Below are 24,238 nucleotides of genomic sequence, written 5' to 3'. Positions count from 1 at the left end.
GTTGCTGCGAAGCACATTCCCTAGTTTCCCTGTGTTTGTATCTTGGGTTAGTTAATCATTGGAATCATTTCTTTTTCCTTCCCTGTAAGGTAGGTAGTGTAGCTGATTTTATTTTTTTTAAGGTATAAGAATCTACTTGGGATTCTCTGACATAGGAACTAACATTGCCCGATTCAGGTGGGAGAAATCTGCACGCTTCCAGGCACTTCGAGAAGGGAAGGACACAGATTGTTGGTTTCTTGAAATCTAATTCTTTAAGACACTTAGAATCTAATTTGATGAGACCCCAGTGCTTCTGGACTGTTTGCAAACAAACAAGAACAATCTAGTGTGTGTGAAGTGGGAGGAGGGAAGGGAGAGAGTGTGTGTTTAAACCCCTGATAATCTGTCTAAAAAGCAAGGGGATACATACAACAAAAACACAGGAATTTCACTTTCTTTCTCTTTTCCTTCCCATTTTGGCTTCTATTTTGGTATGTGCCTCCTTCTCCAAGACGACGAATGCAGGAAGGACCTCAGTGGCTGCTGGGAACAACTGCCCTTTTGAATGAATTCTTTTATGGTTACCAGTCAAAAAGTCACCGTCAGCTGGAACTGGAAGGGAGGTGTGTGTGTGTGTGTGTGTGTGTGTGTGTGTGTGTGTGTGTGCGTGCAGTGGCAGCCATTTCAGCTCAATAGCTCCATTCCTGGAAAGGCCACTTCTTGACATGGGAGAAGACACACTTCCCTGTGTACCTAAAAATAAATAATAAGTAAATAAATGATAATGATAATAAAGGCATTTTTGCTCCCTCCCCCAGGTCTTCATTCTTTCTCTTTTAATAATGTTTTCCTGTGTGCCACTTTGCTTTGCTTATTTTCCCCACTGCTTGTTCTGAGTGGCATTTCTGGGAATCTGTGTCCTAAAGGCTTTCTTGGGTTTACCGGTGAGTTTCTACTCTTTGTCACTCTAGTTCAGCATAAGGGGTGGGCATTAGTATTTATTGTAAATGCATTGGGAATGGGATCTCAACTCAACACAACAACACACACACAAACACAAAAATGGAGTATTGTTTCTTAAGCTATAAGTGAATCGAGAGTTCTCCCAATAAGTCATGTGCTTTACTTCTCTCTGGCCTTTCTTTTTTTTTTTTTTTTAAAAGCAATTTCACTAAAAGATTATTCTCTTTTTTGGCCCAGGAGCATAGGAAACCAGTTATAAAAACTGTTGGCATGCTTTGCGGAGAGATTCTCAGCAAAGAGCATTTTTTTGTTTGTTTATTTTGTTTTGTTTTGTTTGAGTGGGGGGCTTGGGAGGGCTCCATCTGCCTTAGTAACTAGCGAAGTAACTGGCCTGGGCTACTCAGTCTGTTTCTCTCCCTCCTGCCTAGGGGCATTTCTTATCTAGGCAATAAGCCCCTGTACCCAGCGAGGTGAAACTTGCAAATGATACTATCGCCTTCCTCAATGGACTGCAGCTCAGGAGCTCACCAAAGGTTGCAGCAGGCAATTCCCGCGGTGTTTGGAGACAAAGGAATAGCAGCTGCCTGGTTTCCTTGAATCACCCGTGCTCTGATGATGGCAGTGATGGGCCTCCCATCAAGGGCTTCCCCAAGTGCTATTTTCCTGCTTCGTGTCAAGTTAAGCATTCTGATACTAAGCAGCAGGAGATAGTTCTCAACTGGGTGAGGCACAGGTGTGAGTAATCTCGAGGTATGGTCAGGAGGTTTGGAAAAGCTAACCCAGCTGCAAGGAAAAGACCTCTGGTCTTTATTTGAAACATGAATTCGGCCTGTCCAAGCTGGGAGCTAACAGGCCCCAGCAGCACAGGAGCCCCTCCTCACTTACACCTGGGTTTTGAGGGATACCGTATTTTGTTGAACACATTTTCCAAATGCCTATTTGCCAAAGCCGTGGTGTGATTTGCCTAAGCATCAAACTTGTCCTTATAGTTGAGGTCCGCATCAGGAGAGTATATTCAGTGTTTATCTCCAATCAATGTGTGATGAATTGCATAGATTTGTGTGAGCCAATGTGTGTGTGTGGATCTGTGTTAGTTACATGTATTTATTTGCATGTATGTAAATATGACTGTGTGAGTGCATGGATCTATTCCTGAATGATATATATTTATACACATGAATGTGTACATATATATGCAAATATGGGTATAAATATATATCTGAACATATATATGTGTATCTGTAGTGGACACTGCCAATGCACTCATCCTCCAGTTACTTAGGCATCCCAGCTTCTCCATCCCTCCACCTCCCAGGACAGCCCACAGTTCACCTCAGGGGGTTCAAAGGCCGGCTCCCTTGCCTCAAGGTCAGACTATCTGGGTGGTGCAATTCATGCTCCAGCTGAAACCAACCCTTGCCCAACTCCTTTCTTGCCCTCTTTTTTTTCCTCTTACTCGCTTTCCCTGGGAGCCCACTCCCAGTATATCCTATGTGTCCCAATCCCCATCTCAGATTCTGCTCCAGGCAACCTGGCCTAAGACAGCACTATTCTATACATGCATGTGTGTGTACATGCAGACATACAGGTGCACACATTTGTGTGTGTGTGCGCCCATATACAAGGAAATCCGGGAGGATCTGGGAGAGAGTTATCTTCCAAAGAAGATAATGGAGGAAGAGTATGGATTTTATACTGTAGAAGTTAGAGCCATCTCAGATATAGAGTGGGACTGCTTTGGAAGTTGGAAATTAAAAGATACTTTAGAAGTAAATGTATTTTTTATTAAATCAGAAAAAGAAAGATACAGTTTACACGACTGTCAGTCAATCATATGCTACTTTGAATTACATTTTAATAGACTCAGGGTCCTATTTACTCCTTTGTACAGGTATTAAAAACAACTCAGGTATTTGAATAATCTTCTGTGAATTTTTATTAACTGAGGTTATGGGGAGGGTTTTATCAAAGCACATCCTGAGAACATTAGGAATGACAGACACACTTGAGATAAGTGTCAGACGGAACAGATGAAGCGAGCCCCTCAGCCATCTGAGAAACATTAATAATGTAAGATAGCAGAGACCAAATCTTTGTTAGGGATACAGAATACAGGATAAAAATGGGGACCTTACCGCCCCCTTGTGTTGCAAAATAACTGTGCAACTTCCTTTATTTGTTTTTTTTTTTTTTTTTTTTTTTTAAGTTGTAATCTTTGCCCTTGTCACTGAGCCTCAAAAGCAATTGTTTTCCCAAATCATTTTAAGCCCTCCCCAGTCAATCTTTTCCCTCTCATCAATAACTTACAAGGACCCTATTTGAAAAACAACGCTTATTCATTCCTTTTTCTATACCCCACACATTCCATTCTAGGAAATTGGCAACCGTCCAACACAGCCCGGGTTCTCCCTCCTTGAGATGTGAATTTACAACAAATGGATTTTCATCTCCCCTCTTCAAGCTTAGAGGACGAGCACACGTTTACTACAACGCTTGATTCCTTCTAGCATCATTTCTCTTCCACAACTTACTTGCCACTGCCTTTCTTTTGACAGAATCTTGCTCTGTCGCCCAGGGTGGAGTGCAATAGTGCAGCTTCCACTCACTCTAACCTCCACCTCCTGGGTACAAGCGATTCTCGTGCCTCAGGCTCCCGAGTAGCTGGGACTACAGGTGCGTGCCATGATGACTGGCTAATTTTTGTATTTTTAGTAGAGATGGGTTTCACAATGTTGGCCAGGCTAGTCTTGAACTCCTGACCTCAGGTGATCCACCCGCCTTGGCCTCCCAAAGTGCTGGGATTACAGGCGAGAGCCACCACACCCGGCCACCACTGCCATTTTCATCACTTAACCCGAACACATTCCTCTACTCCCTCCCTTTCCCGCTTGGTGATCATCAACTCTTCCGACCCAACTAGGTGACCTGCTAAACCATCTTTACAGTGATTTGCCAGAAAAGACTGGACCAGAGACGTAAATAATACACCTCAATGTACAACAGCTCGGGCTTAATTTCTAGGCAGAATTTCATTTGCTGGCTATCAGAAGAATATATACATGGAACGTGTTTGAGGAGGAGATGGAGTAAGGAGAACACATCTTGGTGGCAGGAGAACCTGGTGGGAACTGTGCTGATTTGTTTACTTGGATTTGCCAACTGGTCCGATGGATACTGGGTCTGTTTGCACTTGAGCATCCAACATCCGCTTTGGTCCCTGGAGAAAAACAGAAAGACGTGGCAGCCTATTGAAGATCTGTAATGTCAACAGCAACAATGGCCATTTATGTAGCACTTACTCTGTGCTAGGTGCTGTGCTAAATTACTGTGTCTCATTCCTCAGTGCTGGATAAGAGTATGGTCTCCAATCAGATGCCCGGGTTTGATACCCAGTTACATGACTTTCTAGCTTTGTGAAAACTTGGACAAATTACTTATCATCTTTGGGCTTTGGTTTTTTTATCTTTAAAATGGAAATGGCAAACTTACCTCAGAGGGTTGTTCCCAAGATAAAGTGAGTTCATACTTATAATGCACTTACTACCCCAACCAATTCTACCTCACTTTAGCTCCCCCTCCCCAGTTACCATCTAGGTTCATCACCCTGTTTTATTTTCTCTCGGAACATACCACTCTCTGAAATGATTTTATTATCTAATTTATTTGTCTAACATCTGTCTTCTACACCATATTGGAAGTTGCATAGATTCTGCGTATCTCGGTGCCTTGCAGGTTCCTAGCACTTGGTACCTAACCTTAACCTTAACAGAAACGGTAAAATAATAATAATAATAGTACCCAAGCTACTGACTGAATGTGGGTGAAGGAATGTTGTCAGACAGATACTATTATTTTATTTTACTTTTTTGAGACAAAGTCTCACTCGGTTGCCTAGGCTGAAGTACAGTGGTGGGATTGTGGCTCACTGTAGCCTTGACGTCCTAGGCTCAAATGATCCCCTCACGTCAGCCTCCCCAGTAGCTCGGACTACGGGTGCACACCACCACACCCAGCTAATATTTGAATTTTTTGTAGAGATGGGGTCTCAATTTGTTGTCCAGGCTGATCTTGAACTCCTGGGCTCATGCGATCCTCCTACCTTGGTCTCCCAAAGTGTTGGAGTTACAGGTGTAAGCCACTATGCCTGGCTTGGGTACTATTATTATTATTATTTTACCGTTTCTGTCAAGTAAAACTTACAAAAATTAAAGTTAACCTTTTCTGTATTTGGTTCTATGAGGATAGACCAACACAAATAGCTACCTAAAACCACCACCCAAATTGACATGTCACATGGTTCTGTCCCCTCCCAGATCCTTCTTGTGCCTTCTGTGGTCAACCCCTCCCCAACGCAGACCCTGGAAAGCACCGATCTGTTCTCAACCCTAGAGTCCTGCCTTTGCCAGGATGTCATGTCATGGGATCCTAGAGCATATACAGCCCTTCAGACTAGCTTCTTTCATGTAGCATAGTGGATTTGAGATTTGCCCACATTGCTGCATGGATCAACTGTGGATCTCCTTTTATGCTATAAGGCAGTATAGGGTAGTACAGTATAAGATTGTATATATTGTACATTACAGTATATATATAGTATAGAGTAGTATAATGTATTTGTAGCATAGTATATATAGACAGTATACTGTAGTATAAGGTAATATAGAATAGTATAATATAGAGTAGTGTATATTTTATAGTATATATAGTATACGTATATAGTATAGTCAAGTATGGTAACTATAGCACAGTATAGTTTAGCACACTGTATAGTATAGTAAATATAGTATAGCATAGCATAATGTATAATATAGTATGATATATACAGAACAGTATAGTATATAGTATAGGAAAGAGAAGTATAATATACTATCATAAAGTATGTATGGTCTAATATATGTACATAGCATCATGTAGTATAATGCAGTAGAATATACATGGTATCGTATAGTATGAAATATAGTATATAGAGTGTATTATAGCATAATAAATAGAGTGTAGTTTAGTATATATGATGTACTTAGGGCACATATACAGTATATATATATAGTACATAGATTGTGTAGTGCCCTGTATAATCTAGCATAGTATAGTACATTGTATATACTACATAGTGTAGTGTAATTTCATGTAATTTACCATGGAATCAGATTGCTGGGCTTTGAACACCAGACCTGTCACTTCCTAGCTGGGTGACTTTGATCAAATTGCTTAACCCTCTACTTAAGCCTTAATTTTACCATTGATAAAAGGGGAATTCACAGGGTAGTTTTGAAGATTAAATGTTAGTATATGCAATGTACTTTGAACAGTCTTTGTCACACAGTAAGTGTGATAAAAGAGTTGTGATTATTTTTAGTGGTCATAGTTGAATTCACTAATTCATTCAACAACATATATGGAGCACGTACTGCACACAACACACTGTGTTATTAATAGTTTTGAGGCATTAAGAGATGACCAGGACACCACAACATACTCAAAGCTTGGGCTCAGGAGTCAGCTGTGGATTTGGGGATGCTCCATCCCTTTCTGGTTTCATGACCTCTGGCTGGCCCCTTGCCGCTGAGAGCCTGCTGCCCCGTGTGTGAGTCTTAGACTGCCCCTATTCCACCTGGTCCTCACTGCAGCCCACGAGGTTGATACCACTGATGCTCTGAGGCCACAGAAGAGGCTGCTGAAGCCCAGAGAGCCTAAGCTACTTTGGCCAAGTCCCGGCCAGTAAGTGGGGTGCTGGGACTCCCCATGGCACAGCGGTGCCTGACTCATCATCTCTGCACCTTTACAACCCAGGGCAGGGGCTAACTAAGTAATACTCACAAAATAGCCTTTCCTGACTAATTAAACCTCACAAGCATTGCTCTTAGGGCATTGTACATGACTGCATTTCGTCTTCATGCTAACCATGTGATGTCAGCACCATTCACTTCATTAATCCGGTATCTGAAACTCAGCAAGGTGACAGGTCCAAGCTCATGCAGCCACTAGATGAGAGCTGGGTTTAAGTCCAGGAACAAGCTTCTTGCAAGTGTCTAGAGCCTGGTCTCAGGCTGGCCATGGGTGGCACCCATCCATCCTGCCTCTGCCCAGCATGCCTTGCCGTGGGTTCTGGTTCACACAGGCTCCACCCTGCCCAGTCAACTCACCTCTATGAAAGCTTACTTCCCTGAGGTTTCCATCCTTTAGGTTCCATGAGCTTGACCTTGGGGCTTGATGGGCTAAACAGCAAACTCAGATGGCCAAGTGGCTGCCATGGGCCTGAACTTTGCATATAGATGAACTTGTACAAGCATTTTCTTCATTTATTTTTAAAAAGTAGATGCTGGCATTTAAAAATTAGGTATTTTCTCATAAAAATTCCCCACTTTTGTTATTTTCTCTTGAATAAATGGACAGGTCCTGCCACAATGGGTCTGCAGTTCCCCAAGGTAACATGTGGCTGGTGCTGAGGAAAGGCACCCCCTTTAGGTGGGCACCAGCCCTTCAGGTTGCCACAGACCACACCTGACTCACTGACCTCATACACGTGCCCTTCTAGCCTCACTGAGACTCCACATTGGAGGTCAGAGACATAAATGCAACCCTTTTCCTGCCTTGTATACCAGGACTACACTTCACAGTTCACAAGGCCAAACCAGACCCATTCTCTTACCTGTTCTATCTCCAGCCCAGTGAGGTGGACAGTGATTATTATTCACCCTATTTTACAGATGCAGAAACTGAGGCTCCAAGATGACCTAGGACTAGGTCATGCAGTAATGGCCTGGCCACTTTGACTTGGAATCTGGCCCTCAGCTCACCTGCTGTCCCCGACTCTCTCCTGTTCACTGCCCGCTCTTTCCAACCCTTGGTCTCAGGCTCCTTGGAGCGACTGCGCTGATTGTCACAAGCCTCGGTTTAGCCCACACCAGTGTGGACAGATGTCTACCCTTTCAAACCTCCATCTGTTCATCTGCTAAATCTGCCTGCAGATTGCACTGCACAGAATCTAGCAGTTCAGGGGCCCAAGAAAATGGGAAAGGGGAAGTCTGGGAATGGGGCCATCAAAGAAGTGGTGCTTAGGGGAAGGGAGAAACCCAGTCTTCCACCAATCAGAATAGTTTCACTTTTATCATATGTGTCTGTGTGTGCGTATATGCATATATCTGTACACACACACACACACACACACACAGAGGTTTTGTGACATTTTCTTTTGTAAACAAAAAAAGTCCCTTTGCTCAGAAAGAAAGGAAAATGTTTGCAAACAGTTGGACTTTGTGAATTCCAAGGGCTTCCCTCCAGTTCTTTTCAGGTTTTTGAAAACCAGGTGGGTTGCTCTCAGTTAGAAGCATGATGGAGAAGCAGGAAAAAAGGACCTGACTAACGAGGACGTCACTGTGACACAAAGGTCATGCAGGGATCGGCCTGCAGTGTGTCTCATTTCCTGTGGGTGACAGGCACCACTATAGTTCTGTCGGTGGTGACAGACTTGGCTGCCAGCGTTCCCCTCCCAGGAAGGCAGTCGGGCAACCCTGGGGCATGTGTGCAGCTTGAAAGTCTTTGAGGCTTGGTCTTTGGAAAGTGGCAGGGCAGCCCCCCTCCATCCTCCATCATTGCTGAAGGCCTTGTGACACTGGGACAGTGCAGGACTTGGGGTCTAGGGGACCTGAGCTGAATGCTGACTCTGTCTCTGAGAACCTGTGGAATGTTCAGGAAAAGACACAGCTTCTTGGGGGCCTGGCTTATGTGTCTGGGAGGTGTGGCAGAAGCAGTCCCACCCTGAAGGGATGCTGCCATCCTAAAGAGATGAGGTCTGTAAAGGAGTGTGGTCCCAGAGAGGGACTCGGTGTCTAGAACTGTAATTAGTGTCTCAAACCTGTCCACTTCTTGTCTCTTCCTCAGGAATCACCAGGCCAATCTCCATCAGCTCTCCCAGGAAACATGATCTGTATTAACCAGCTCCTAATGACCTTCAACAGCCATTCTCCAGCACAGCAGCAAAATAAAATCTTTGAATGCTATCAACAGGGGCCAAGACTTCTTACTTAATATCTGTGAGTAGCTTCCCTGCTCAGATAGGATTATGTCCCCATTCCGTGCACAGCCTGTACAGCCTGCGTGAGCAGGTCCCGGCCCACGGCTCCAATCTTACTTCCACCATTCTTCCCCCATCCTACCTCTCCACCCGCAGCAACCAGGGCCTTGTCTCTTCCGAAATGTACTAAGCTCACTAAGCTCATTCCCGCCCCCGCGCCTCTGCCAGGGCTGTCCCCTCCTCCTGGAAGAATGAGCCTTGCTCTCTTCCTGTCTGGCACCTTTAACCCTTCCTGTCTCATCTCAGACATATCCCCTCAGAGACAATTTTGGGATCCACCAATTAAAAGTAGCACACCCCGCCCCCCACACACACTCAGGCAAAAGTAGCACACACCTCCCATCCATACTTAGGTAAACTCTATGGCAGGACCTTGTTTATTTCCCTCAGTGATCTCCCAGACCTACAATTTTGTTGGCAAATTTTGCCTTTAATTTTGTAACTTTAACTTTGTAGTTTTAATAAGTTTAACATTGTTTTTTTAACTTATCTATTAATACTTTTTAGCTCCATGCTTCCCCTTAGAATATGAACCCGTGATGTCAGGGACTCCATCCCCTTTGTTTGCTGAATATACCTCCAGCGCCTAGTTCGAGGCTTGGCCCATGTTTTCTGCAAAGGGCCAGATGGCAAATATTTTAAGTCGTATAAGCCATGCAGTCTAGTTGACTAGTCAGTCCAACTAGTCAACCCTCATGTTTTTGTGTGAAAGCAGCTACAGACAACATGTAAATGAATGAACATGGCAATGTTCCAATAAAACTTTATTTACAAAAACAAGGATTGCATTTCTAATACCCCTGGTCTAGCTCAGTGCCAGGATTCTAAATATTCTACAGATATTTGTTAAATGAATGACCAGATTATTAGAAATCATCTGAACTTTTCCATACCATCTTTCTTTTTCAGCCTTCGTACTTATTGTAGAGGCTGGCTTCTATTAAAATAATTAGAAGCCACAATGTAAATCATTCTGCGGGTGGTGTTCATTTTAAATGAATGAATAAATCATGGGTTAAAAAAGTGTAAACTAAGGCCAGGCGCTCTGGCTCATGCCTGTAATCTCAGCACTTTGGGAGGCCAAGGTGAGCAGATCACTCGAGGTTAGGAGTTTGAGACCAGCCTGACCAACATGGAGAAACCCTGTCTGAACTAAAAATACAAAAGTAGCCAGGCATAGTGGCACATGCTTGTAGTCCCAGCTACTCGGGAGACTGAAGGAAGAGAATCGCTTGAACCTGAGAGGTGGAGGTTGTGGTGAGTCGAGATTGCACCATTGCACTCCAGCCTGGGCAACAAGAGCGAAACTCCATCTCAAAAAAAAAAAAAAAAAGTAAACTTAAACCCAAATGCTTTCCCCAACACCTTCTTTTCTGGTCCTTTAGCAACTTGCTACTCAAAGTGTGGTCCCTGGATCAGCAGCTTTTGTAGCATCAATCAGGAGCTTTGTGGCATCCCAGGTTGGATCCCAGAACTACTCAATCAGAATGCGTGTTAATAGATCCCTGGGTGATTCGTGTGCACAGTACATTTTGAGAAGACTTGTGTTGGCAAATCCAATAGAGTCTCACCCAGGTGGGTGAAGTCTCTCTCAGGGCTACGAACTGGCATTCTTGCTGTACATCAACATCTATATTCCTCACATCAATGAAACCACTGCAAGGACTACATGATTAGTTTGAAGACTGCACTACACCCAGAAAGCAGCAGCTAATAAAGAACTATTACATCTTGTGGAATAGGAGAGAGAAGCTATGCGTGTGAATGTGCTTTAGATTCAATGCTTAATAAATATTTTTGGAAGAAAAATGAAAGAAGGAAGAAGGGAAAAAAGGAAGGAAGGAAGGGAAGAAATTTTAGTGGCTTCCATACGTAAATTAAATGATTAATGGATACCCAGTTTCAGTGTCTGCATTCACAAAGTGGGTATTTTTTAAACATGCAAGTAGAAATTGCAAGTGTGCTTAAAGTGGAGTACAATGTTTTATCGAAGCGTAACAATTTCAAGTAATGTATTCCAAGTTTATACATCATATTTTGGTATCTATTATTTTAATCTCATCCATTCACTCCTTTGTTTGTCAAGCACCTGCTGTTTATGCAGTCCTATTTCAAGTGCTTGAGATACAGTCTTGAACCTGAAAGGTGGCGCCCCTACCCTCACGGAGTCCAGTGGTGAAGATAGGCTTCCATTTTGTAAAGGAGAGTAAAATAAGCAAATCTAAAATACCTCCTCACCAGTCTGCCTAAAATTGCAATCAGTAAAAAAATTTCCTCTGCATCTAGCAGCCATTGATTCTATAGTCCATGGAGTAACACAATTGTACATTTATACCCCTGTTAAATTAAATAAGCAGGCCTTTAGCCTGAGGCAGTCTCCTTACTCTGAGTGTCTATGTAACAAACTGCAACCACACTCAGTAAGTAAACAAACCAAAACCTACCTTATGAGGATACTTTTTTTTTTTTTTGTAATAAATAGCCAGGTTGCAGCCAATCACAAATAGCTGAACTTCAGCCAATTACAGGCAACCAATTGATTAGACCATTCCCAAATAAGGCAGACACCTCATCACATTGTGACCAAATAAAGCAAATGCCTCATTGTACCCAATCAGATACATTTTCTACTTTGCTTCCATGTTTGGCCTATCAAAGCTTACTGCTCATGCCACTGGGCAGTGCTCTCTGAACCTCTTTGGGTTTTGAGTGCTGCCCAATTCATGAATTGTTCTTTGCTCACAACATAAAGTGTGTTTAAACTTGATTTGTCTAAGTTTTTTTTAACACTTCTAATTGGTATAATATAATGTAAATAAAATAAGCCAATAATGCATTAATTCTCCATTCATTCATTAAACAAATATTACCCAGAGCATCTACTATGCACAAGACACTGAATAAAACCAATGATGATGTTGATGGTGATGATGGTGATTACTTCTACATGATTGCTCCCTAGGTCTCAGGCACTGTGCTAGGTGACTAGATGCATTATCTCACCTAACTGTTTCACGAACTCTATGACTTAGGCACCATTATTTATGCACAGATAAAAAAATCTAGTTCAGAGAGGCAATAACTTGCTTAAGGTCTTAGTTTGTAAAGCGGAGAAGGATTGAACCTGCTGGAAGTCACATAGCAGTTCAAAAATTGTAAGTGACCAGGCGCGGTGGCTCAAGCCTGTAATCCCAGCACTTTGGGAGGCCGAGGCGGGTGGATCATGAGGTCAGGAGATCGAGACCCTCCTGGCTAACACGGTGAAACCCCGTCTCTACTAAAAATACGAAAAACTAGCCGGGCGTGGTGGCGGGCACCTGTAGTCCCAGCTACTCGGAGGCTGAGGCGGGAGAATGGCAGGAACCCAGGAGGCGGAGCTTGCAGTAAGCCAAGATCGCGCCACTGCACTCCAGCCTGGGCGACACAGTGAGACTCCGTCTCAAAAAAAAAAAAAAAAAAAACAAAAAAAACAAAACTGTAAGTGATAGACCCGGGATCCCAGTGTGAAGAGCCACATGTGAAATTTGAAAAACTGACTGGGGCAGATGGTCTCGGGGAAGGAGAGAGCCCAGAAAGAAGAGGAAAAAAAAAAAAAAAAAAAAAAAAAAATCCACCTACCAGGCCTTTAAAGAAGCCCCCAAGGGACTGCTGCCGCTTCTCAGGTCTCTTTTGGAACTTGTCCCCATTCTGCAGTGAGTTCGTGTCCACCGTGGCCTGCTCTGTGCACTGGGCTGGTTCTTTGGCTTCCTGCTTGTTGCTCTTCTGTTTGTTCATCTCGACTGCTGACTTCTTGTCCTTCGAGGAGCCCTCTTTGCCCTTCTGGGGTGCTCCTGTTGGTTCTGGCTCTGGCGGTGTGATAGTCTTTTCTGTGGAGTCTGATGTCTACAGCAATTTCAAACAAAGTACATTTTTAGTGGCTGCAAGACAACTCTCAACAGCAAGGGAATAAATATGTTAAAACAGAGATGTTCAAATGGTGGGCAGTATCTACATTTTCATGAATCCTAGGTGAAATGAAAGTAAAAAAAAAAAATTACATTTATGAAGTCATGGTGGGGACATTTATTTAGTTATCTAATAATTCATTAATACATTCTATGTTATCCCAGAAAGCACTCTTTGTCCCTTATTCTGGTACCAGAACTTGGCTTTTTCTTGGGGAAACACCCTTCTTCCTCATCTACTCCATGTGGTCCAGGCAAACTACTTCCACCTCCAGACAAGACCGTGTGACTTAGGCCTGACCAATCAGAACACTGTATGTGATTGGCCTGCTGTGATTGGCTCAGCATAGGCAAATGCAGATAACACTGGAGCTATTCTCACAGCTTTGCTGAAATAAGAGAGAGGCTGGTTCCCTTTCTCTTAGATTTGAAGCTGTGAAGTTGTAAGACTGGAGCTTCCAGAACCACCAATATTTCTAGGGAAAATCTTCCCGAAAAGGAAGCCAACACAGAGAAAAGCACAGCTGAGAGATGGAGAGAGACAGAGAGAGAAAGACCAGGCATTGATGGTATCATGTGTGCCTCCTAGATCTAGCTGTTCCTGAAGACTTTCTATGCTTAAGCCAGCTTTGAGGGGGCTCCTCCCACTTGCAACCACATGTGAGTGTTTTCTTGGGGATGCCCATTCTTTTCTTCATGATTACATCTACCCTAATTTTTGGTGTGAAATTGTCCTTTTGCTTCATGAAATGGTGGTAAAAGAGATGATTGTTTTATTAGTTTTGAACGTATATCCTTTTTTTATCAAAATGAAAGGTTTACAATCCCACGTTTCCAATAATTTGATGAGATGAGGCTGTAAAATCCAAAAATCTAGTAAATGCAGGCTGGGGTAAGAATAACCATGTGAATATCTTATTTTTCCGGCTGCAAAAGCAACAAACATCCAAAAAAAATATTTCTCCAGTGTAAGGAAAGCATCAGTTCAAGCAAGGCTGGCTTTGATGTTGGGGAGAAAATTTAGAGCAGGGGAGACTGAGTGTTATATGCCCTGTCCAAAGGGCAACAGTTGTTCCGATCCAGCCAAGAGATACCACATAGGCTTGCAGCTCCAGTATAGTCAGAGCTTCTGTTTTTCAAGAGAACCTTGAAGTTAAATTTTTAAAAATGCAAAATATGTCAACTTTTAAATATTGACTTCAAAAGTTTTAAAGCCCTGATGGTGGCAACTGTCAAACACACTTGACCCACTGGATACGTGTGTATAAGCATGATTCATGAAGTTACGTACTGTCCCCAGGTAAAAAGTTCTATAACAAGGTAGCAGCTTTGATGGAGAAGACATCAACTGAAGGAGAGCTTTCCTTTCACTCCAGTGAATCATGCACCCCCCTCAGAAATAAGCGGGAAGACAAACGGCAGAGACTCCCCAGTCCAGAAGGCCTCCACCAGTCCTCTTCAGAGGGCAGAAGTCCTTGCAGAAAGAAGCAACAGGCATCCAGTGTACCTTGAAAAGCTCTTCTGCATATATGTCTTGAATACTTCTGGCAGAGCCCAACGGTCAGAGTTGCAGCAAATGCTAAGAGATGGATGTCCAAGTACAATAGACAGCCCAGAGCAGATACTCTCCTTAGAATGAAACAGAAAGTCTCACCACCACGCTCTTCAGAAAGGCCAGAAACCAGAGATCCCAGTTCAAATGCCTTGTTAACTGTTTTTGTTGTGTAGAAGATTTTAAGATGCAGTGAGTGGCTAAGAGCTCAGTGCCTGGAGTCAGAAGGACCTGGTTTGTTTCTAATTCCACCATATCCTTGCTGTGTGACCAAGGATAATCTGACCTCTTAGTTTCCTCATCTCTATGGGAGCAATAAAAGAAATGACACCTTATGGTGCTGTGAGAATTACATTAGCTAAAAATGGAAAGGACACACCAGTGTTCTCAAGTCTGAATCCAAGGCTCTGGAAAATAAAATTCCCAAATGGATTCTGAAAAACACTCCTAGGTAGGTATAAATAGAATGATGTTTCCAGCTTATTTGGATTTGTACGATGTCATTCCAATTTTAGAATCACCAAGGTTATTGGCATAATTCCTTCACTGTAAAATTCCAGACAAAATATACCATCATATTGAAGCTCTTCTTTGTGAATAAAATAATTTTATCCTGTTTTTAGGTAATAATCTTTGGGAATTTTGGTTCCAAAGTTGTCCAAGGACTTAGTTTGGGGGCCAGCTATAGTCATAACTTAAGAAACAAAATTAGTATAGTAAAAGGCAATATATTTCCTGTTTTAAAAATGTAGGATAAACCAATGATTATGGAAATAAAAATTCTATAACCTATTTACAGTCATTGCTGCCCATTCGTGAGTGTGACATGGGCAACATTATAGATGGAAATTCCCTACCAGCTGCGTAATAGTAATAGTAACAAATAGACTCTGTTAACAGTAGAATTGTGCCCCCCACCCCAATGCATATGTTGAATCCCTAACTCCCAATGTGATTATATTTGGAATAGGAAGTAATTAAGGTTAAACAAAGGCATAGGGTGGAGCCCTGCCCCAATAGGATTAGTGTCCTTATAAGAAGAGACATTGGTGAGCTTATTCTCTTTCTCTCTCTGCCATGTAAGGACACACAAGCAAGAAGGTGGCTGTTTACAAGCCAGGAACACAGTCCTCACCAGGAACCAAACCCTGCTGATTTGCTTACTCCTTAATCCTATCTTTTCCATCCACAAGAACTGCAACAAAATAAATTTCTGCTTTTAAAGCAACCACCTATGGCATTTTGTTATGGCAGCCCATGCTGACTAACACAGCAGCTAACACGTACTGAGTCCTCTGTACCAGAAATGTTATGTTTTACATGTATTGATTCATCTAAGTATGACAACCCTATGAGGAAGTACTTTTCATAGCTCCTTTGTATAGACGAGGAAGCTGAGGCACTGACAGATTTGGTAATTTGCCTAAGTCACACAGGAAAAAAAAAAAAAAAAAAAAAAAAGGCTGAGCCAGGATTTGAACCAGATAGTTTGAGTCTACCACTCATTCTTGTAGCCACTTCTCTATATTGTCAAAACTACTAGAAGAATATTTGATGCCATTTTTTTGTGGAGGTGTATTTTTAAATTAAAAAAAGAGTACAGTTGCATGATCCCATTTAAAAAAAGGAACATATGTAGTTACAAACATGTCATAGCTATATTTCTTTAGAATAAAGGAAGTAATGAAAGCAAACTGTGTGACCCCCCCCCCACTCCATGTCTTTATTCTCTTCAAGACATAGATTCTAGTACTTGCCAAACACCATGCAAGGTGATAGAGAAATAAAAGAAGGAGACTTCTTGCTCCACAGACATTCCAGGCAGACATGAGAAGGGGCAGGGGAGATAAATGAATTATCACAATTTGTGATGATGCTATGAAATAAAAGAACAAGGTGTAGTTATGAGAGGCAGATATGGGAGGTCTTTTTGAGGAGTTGACATTTATGGCAAAAAGTGAAGGGTGAGAAGAGATTTTTAATGCAGAAAAGAGGGAAACGCATGTGTGAAAACTTTTTGATAGGATAAAGCTGAGGAACTGTAGTTTGTTCACGCTTGTGTCTGCAGATCCCAATCTCGTTCTTGGTATACAGTAGGTGCTTAATCCTGAGATGTTAAATGAGTCGGCCGTGGCTGAGAATGTTATTGAAAAGTACACTGTGAAGGGAAGTGAGAATACACCAGCTAATCCCACCACCAAACTGAGTTCAAGGTCACTTACTTGGCAGCTGGAGTCTTTCCCATTTATTTCTTCTGAGTGGGTGATCCCTCCATCCCCTTTCACTGACTAAAATAACAAACAGACAATGGCCTTCAGCCACCACAAGTACAGTGACATGGAGAATGCAAGAAGGTTCTGAAATGGATGATCTCAGTCATTTATCATTGAGGTTTGGGATTAAGACAACTGGAAGACCAACTGGAAACATGTTACTTATCAGATACAGATTTCCATGCAATTTGTAACCATATCTAATTAAATTCAAGTGTTGGCCTCCAAAAATAACAACAAAAGTACTAAATCCTGAAATTAGGCAATTCTGAGATAAATGATGATGGTTCCAATTAATGTTGGAAGCAGGAGATAGTTGAACATATTAAATGAAGACTGAATGAACAATTGACTCATGAATAGCCTTCCATTGGGAATATTTAGGCTGTGGGTGTTTTATTGTTTTTTTTTTTTTTTTTCTTTTCTCTTCTTGATAGAGTTTTGCTGAGTATTTCATTTTCTACCCTTTAGCACCCCCTATAGCCAGCAACATCAGTGACAGGGATAAATGGGGTTGGCCTTGACTCCTTAAACTCCACACTCTAAGCTAATGGTTCTAGAAGTGTGATTCCAGGACCAGCAGCTTCAGCATCACTTGGGAACTTGCTAGAAAGGCAAAATCTGGAGACCCACTCTGGATCTTAATGAATCAGAAGCTTTCAGGGGTGGAGGCTCAACGATCTGCATTTTAATAAGCTCTTCAGGTGGCGCTAAGGATTGTTTGAACTTGAGCACCACTGCGCTCAGCAAGTTGGCCATGTACAACTTCAGACTCATGCTGGGGTCTGTGGTTTTAACCGTGCATTTAGTAATATCCTATGCTTAGTGCTTGATACCTTAAAAATCTGGTAATAAAATGCTCAATTCTTATCAACAACATTGACTCAGGTCTAATTCCCACATATTTGATCACTGCTTAATGTCTCCTCTTCCCAGCTATGGGAGGAATGTAGAGAGCAGGGTTGCAGCAATGTGGGGCAAAGAGGAAGACTCCAGATTCCACTGTTATTTATGGCCTTGACTGTCCATTGAAGGCACTCGAATACTTTTTGACTGATTAATATTATGTATCTTTGTCATCTGAGCTATGGTGTTCACATTAGAGATAATACAAACTATTATTTATGAAGGACAATTTTTAGTGGAGTGCTTAGTAAGTGCTGGGCATTGTGCTAAATGAGATAATAACTTGCATTATTTCATTTATTCATGATGTCAGAACCTTAAGATGAGGAATTACTTTATTTTTCAGACAAGGAAATGGAAGCTCAAAGATGCTAGCACCACCATGGAACTAGCAGGTTTGAGTGCCAGTATTGGACAGCAGGCAATGACTATATTCCAGACTCTAAACCACCTCCTGATACTGCCCCTAGAAGGCAGGAGGCACCACTCAATCAATAAACATTTACTGAGCATTCACTGTATGAAATTGCTGAATGTTAAACAAAATGACAAAAGCTTGGATAAGATGGAGGATGGCCAAACTCAAATGTGGATGTTTATGGGATGTTCCCTCATCAGGAGTCAACTGTGCTTTTCTTTATTTTTGCTATTATTGTTATTTTTAAGAGACAAAATAATTCACTCAGGCTGAAGTACAGGGGCATAATCACCATTAACAGCAGCCTCAACCTCCATGGTCAAGCAGTCCTCCTGCCTCAGCCTCAGCCTCCCAGATAGATAGGACTACAGGTGTACACCACCATGTCCAGCTATTTTTTTTTTTTTTTGAGAGAGTCTCACTCTGTTGCTCAAGCTGGAGTGCAGTGGCATGATCTTGGCTCACTGCAGCCTCTGTCTCCCGGGTTCAAGTAATTCTCCTGCTTCAGCCTCCTGAGTAGTTGGGACTGCAGGCACCTGCCACCATGCCTGGCTAATTTTTGTACTTTTAGTAGAGACAGGGTTTCACCATGTTGGCCAGGCTCATCTCAAACTCCTGACCTCAAGTGATCCACTTGCCTCGGCCTCCCAAAGTGTTAGGATTACAGGCATGAGCCACTGTGCCTGGCCCAGCTATTTTTTAAAAAAATTTTTGCAGAGATGGAGTGTCACTATGTTGCCCAGGCTGGCCTCAAGCTCCTGGGCTTAAGTGATCCTCCAGCCTTGGCCTCCCAAAGCACTGGGATTTCAGAAGGCCTGTACTCTTTTTAACATACTGCTTAGTGTGAAAGAGGCGGTGTCTGGAAGTTCCGTGTACTGAGGAACATCATTGTTGGGTGTTTCACTGAGATTTTCAACCCAATGGCAAACAAACATCAGACTGTCCTCTCCACAAAATTTAGATCTATCTACATGGAAAGTGGGCTTTTCCTTCCTCCGTGTCTTGTGCATTGTTCTACAAAGGCCAGTCTTGCTTGAGAAGGCTTAGAAAAAGAAATGAACTCTTGGTTATTTCTTCCCTCATCACAACCAGCTCTGTCAGCCTTCCCATCACACCCAAAGCTTTGGACACATAGGGATTTAACTCAGCCTCCAAATTCAGGCTGTGTCGTAACAGCCCTTCCTACTCAAGCGCATTCCCAAGTGGCCTTTACACTATGGCTTTGGATCACATCTGTCAACCTCTGGGGAATGTTGAGCAGCAAAAAAACAAATGCACAAAATGGTTTTTTAGGCAAAAACCAAATGGACATGAAGAGTCATGCATGACCACTCCACCACTTTCTAGAGAATAAAGTTCTCTCACTCGCCCCTAGGAGAGAGGAATTCTAAACTTCCCATTAGTTGTTTCAATTTGGCCTTCATTAGGGACTCTGCCAATTTAAGGTTTCAATTTGCTTTCCTTCCCCCCCATTTCTTTGAGAGCCCTTGGAGAAGAATTGGGATTGAATCAGAAGGCTGTGTTGACAGCAGCTGATCTCAGCTGACATCATGAAAACAGACCTCCAGGCTATCAGGGAGATTACTGCAATGAAGTTCAACTTCTTAAAAAGAAAAAATAAGAAGAGAGAGAATCTCAAATTTTTCAGTGATTTTTCTTTATTGCTCATTTTGAGGCATATAAAGCTGCATGTATGCAAAGGTGACCGAAGTTTGGGTTTAGACTTAGAATCTTATTAAGTCCATCTGAAGTCACTTCTGTAGCAGCAGTTATTATTAATAACAACTGTTTCCTTCCTTCCTTCTTTCCTTCCTTCCTTCCTTCCTTCCTTCCTTCCTTCCTTCCTTCCTTCCTTCCTTCCTTCCTTCCTTTCCTTCCTTCCTCCTGTCCTCTCTCCCTCACTTCCCTCCTTTTCTTCTATCCTTCTTTTTCTTTGCAGAGACAAATCAGAATAATTCATGTTGAACTCTGTATTCAAAGGAACCATAAACATAGAGGCTTATTTTTTCCAGCTGTCAAAAATAGCAAAGTTACTGTTTAAAGAGACTAAAATTCTTCCAGAGACTATTTAATACTTTGAAGAACAGTTTAAAGACTATGAAGTAATTTCAGAGATTTTCCAGTGTGATATTGAGCAACTTTCTTCATGGAGTTAATTTTTATTCATGAGAGTCAAAGGTGAAGCATCTCAGGGCTTTCAGCCTGCAGTGTTGAGATGGAAGCTACTTGTGGCATCCACGCCTTGTATATTAATGAAATCATTTTTTATTTCTTTCATCGTGTCATGCATTCCTATAGCTTGATACTCTGAGGAATGTTTGAACCATCTCCAATGTGTATCACTTAGCTATTCAAAAATCTAGCAAAAATGTTTGGTGGTCAGTTCACTTTTCTTTGAAAGGAATGTTAATGTATTTTGATGGCAATATAATTCAAACACTATTGACATTTTAAAGAAAAAGAATTCAGTTGAAAATTTAATATATGGTGAGTATATCTGCAATACTGTTTACCAGAAAACAAATCCAAGGAACGGCATCTACTGGAAATTTCTAGGATCGACAAAGGTAATGGATCTGAGCCTAGTATTTTACCAAGATGCTCACTTGAAATGGAATTGGACTAGTCAGGAAAACTCCCCAGCCATGGTAAATTTTGTTTTAGCGACAAATATATTTAGAAAATCTATGTGCAAGCTTTAAGTAAGCCATATATTAATCCTCTTCTCCTTTGTCTTATTGTCGTTTTAGGTAAGTGCAACAGCTCAATGCATCAAAATGGTATTTCCGTAGAACACACTACTAAAGAAATCACAAAAATGGAGCATGTGGTTGTTCTACCTTCATATCCTTTCTGAGAATACCAGCTGCAGAAGCACAGGAAGCAGCAATTACACATGAGTCAAAGGGTGAGCTTTAGAATAACAAAATGACAACAAAACAAAAAAACTGAGTTGGAATTCTGGCTCTCCCGCTTACCAGCTCTGGGACCGTGGAAAAATCCCATAAGTACTCACGAGTCTCTGTATTCTCATGTCCATCATGGGGCAGAGAGAGCGCTTGTTTCCTAGAGTTCTCTATTAATAAATGAGATACTGCGTGCAAAGTGCCTAGCACACAGTAAATAAACGGTAGCGCTCATTGTTATTACTACCAATAACTGAAAAGTACTGAATGACTACAGAGACCCTTTTAGGGTAGAAAGGAATGCAAGTCATTGGTAGGAACAGGAATTGACCAAATTAATGCCTCCTTCAGAAATCTTTCCTTAAAGAGCAAATCTGTATTAATGTTTTAATGCTCAGGGAAGAATTTCAGATCGAAGACTTTTGGTTTTCTGTTTTGTAACTACCATCACAGACCACCCTATTTCCACCTCCAATAGTACATTTCAACAGGTTTTGTTAGACTTATTGGATTGAATGTAATTAATTAAAAAAAAAAACTCTCTGATTTTATGACTGCCTCCTCATTTGGACTTTTAATTTACCCATTATTAAAACTCATAGTATTTCTCTAAGCCTGAGAACATTATTCCAACAAAGATTTTCTTACAAATCTAATGGTCCAAACAAAGATATGAGGAGGAGTAAATGAAATAATGTAGGTGAAAATAGTTTGGAGGAGGAAAGTGTGCTCATGTGTAAGGTGTTATTAATATTGACGAAGTATAATTCTGTATCTAGATATTTCTATCTACCACCTTTCTGGTTTCATCTGCCTACCTGCTTTGTGGACACATGAATGCAATATTCTACCCCCTCACTTTATAAAAATACACCAGCACTTCAAATATTCAATTTCTTGACATACAGCTGAATTAATATGTATAAGAATCTTTTCCTATTTAGGGCATGACGGATGTCTTAGATATTCCTCACAATTATTTAAAATCCTGCAGGAGCCCGCAGAATTTTTGTGAAGTGCTACATCTCTATGTGTTGAACACCCTGTTAGGACTTATATGATTCTGTTTTCCTTTCCCTAAAATATAGTTATTTTAAAACTGATTTTTTTTCTGTTTTTATTTTTATGAGCAGTAAATTTATAGAAAGAAAAAGATCTCCAGCTGGGCGCCGTGGTTCATGCCTGTAATCCTAGCACTTTGGAAGCCCAAGGTGGGTGGATCACCTGAGGTCAGGAGTTTGAGACCAGCCTGGCCAATATGGTGAAACCCTGTCTCTATTAAAAACACAAAATTAAAGGTGTGTTGGCATACACTTGGAATCCCAGCTACTCGGGAGGCTGAGACATGAGACTCGCTTGAACTCGGGAGGCAGAGGTTGCAGTGAGCAGAGATGGTGCCACCGCACTCCAGCCTGGGTGACAAAGCAAGACTGTTTCAAAAAGAAAAAAAAAAAAAAAAAAGTGGGGGAGAAATGCGAAGGATAGAAAGTAGAAAATCAATGATTTGGTGAATGGTGAAACTGAATACAAAGCATAGGTTTTTCTATTGAGTTTTATCTTCCATTAAGACAATTATTTAAACAAACCGATATTTTGCTAACAATATCCAAAATTTGTTTGAAAGGTTTATTCGGCTCAACCCCCCCCACCCCCGCAACCTCAAAAAACCCTTAGTGATGGGCCAGATGTTGTCTCTATTTTCAAGCTGTGGGCAGGTTTTTTCTTTCCTGCATAAATCCAAAGACTTTGAATCAGTTTGGAAGCCATGGACATGTTACCAAAAAGTATTTCCTAAAAATAATTGCTAGAGTCAACTTCCAGAAATCTCCCCAATGGGGACATTAACACATGTGCATAAAAGTAGGTGTATAAGGATCTTCATACAGGCTTGCGAAGCAATTGAGAAAACGTGGGTAAGACACTTGGTGTGTGCTCACTGAATATGAGGATAGAGTTAAAAATAAATGTCTATTTTCTTCTCCACGGGGAAACAGACCACACCTGTTTACGCTCACTGTTGTATTTCTTGTGCCTGAATATAATGAACACTCAATAATTAGTTGTTGAATAAGTGAATGAATGAAATGCAAAAAGTTGAAAACATACCAAATGTCCATCCATTGAGCAATGGTTAATCTGAGTATGATAAATCCAGACATTATGATTCAAATAAGTTGTTCTAAAGAATGAGATGGTTCTCTATCAGGGGTTGCAAACCCAAATACCCACAGGGAAAGAGCCGGTAACATAAATGAGTGAGCTAGACTGGGTGTGACAATAGGGAGTGGTAGGGATTTTAGTAAGCTGGAAAACTCATCATCTGTTTATTTGAATTAATCACAATATAATATATAGTGTTGTAATGAAAGCAAAACAAAAAAAAAATAATACTTAGAATACCTGGAATTTTAAAGGAAATTCCACCAATCAGTATTTAAACTTTGCAAAGATAATGTTCATGTTCCCAGGCCTTTTCGTGGGCAACTGGTAATAAGAACAATGGACATCATGAGACCCAATTCTAAGAATCCATTGGGGATTGCTGGGGAAAAGAGTGTCCTCACCTACTTTCATCCCTATCCTATGGCGAATTGATTCCAAAGGACGCTTTTCTTCTCAATTTGTTTCCCTCAGAATTTAGACTTACATATTTTCTACTCCCCCAAAATTTTCCCAAACAGCATCTAAAAGATAGCTCTGGGGGATACATTTAAGCAATATAAGACCTCATTAGAATTTAACAATTTGTTTTAGATGGATGCTGTGAATGGTTTAAAGGTCTTTTTTGTTTTTTCTTTTTCTTTTTTTTTTTTTGAGATGGAGTCTCGCTCTGTCGCCCAGGCTGGAGTGCAGTGGCCGGATCTCAGCTCACTGCAAGCTCCGCCTCCCGGGTTCCCGCCATTCTCCTGCCTCAGCCTCCCGGGTAGCTGGGACTACAGGCGCCCGCCACCTCGCCCGGCTAGTTTTTTGTAATTTTTAGTAGAGACGGGGTTTCACCGTGTTAGCCAGGATGGTCTCGATCTCCTGACCTCGTGATCCGCCCGTCTCGGCCTCCCAAAGTGCTGGGATTACAGGCTTGAGCCACCGCGCCCGGCCATGTTTTTTCTTTTTTTCTTTTTTCTCACGCTTTCTTTGGAGTTTGTTGTCCTTTTCCCTGTTTTAAATGAAGGAGCTTCATATTGGTTACTTGGAAGAGACCTTCATTCTATTTGTGATATAT

The 24,238-nt window shown here is 41.6% G+C and overlaps 1 protein-coding gene across 6 annotated transcripts in view; it reads right to left on the bottom strand.

Moving 5' to 3' along the window:
- Window positions 1–2,704: 2,704 nt before the first annotated feature.
- BCAS1 (breast carcinoma amplified sequence 1) overlaps window positions 2,705–24,238 on the bottom strand; it is a 127,847-nt gene continuing 106,313 nt past the window's right edge. For 2 of the 6 annotated variants that reach the window (XM_030915405.1, XM_030915406.1), the window contains 3 exons: window positions 16,738–16,803; window positions 12,638–12,901; window positions 2,856–4,162 (listed from right to left, as the gene is read on the bottom strand). In XM_030915405.1, coding sequence (XP_030771265.1) covers window positions 4,088–4,162; window positions 12,638–12,901; window positions 16,738–16,803 — 405 coding nt within the window. In that variant the 3' untranslated portion in view covers window positions 2,856–4,087. Of the gene's footprint in view, window positions 4,163–12,637; window positions 12,902–16,737; window positions 16,804–24,238 lie in introns of all 6 variants that reach the window. The other 4 variants (XM_010363360.2, XM_030915408.1, XM_010363359.2 and 1 more) reach the window with 3 other exon arrangements.

Source organism: Rhinopithecus roxellana, chromosome 13, assembly GCF_007565055.1.
Source record: "Rhinopithecus roxellana isolate Shanxi Qingling chromosome 13, ASM756505v1, whole genome shotgun sequence".
NCBI classification, from domain to species: domain Eukaryota; kingdom Metazoa; phylum Chordata; class Mammalia; order Primates; family Cercopithecidae; genus Rhinopithecus; species Rhinopithecus roxellana.
The sequence above is the reverse complement of the archived record's forward strand: the minus strand, read 5'-3'. Positions and strand labels throughout refer to the sequence as shown.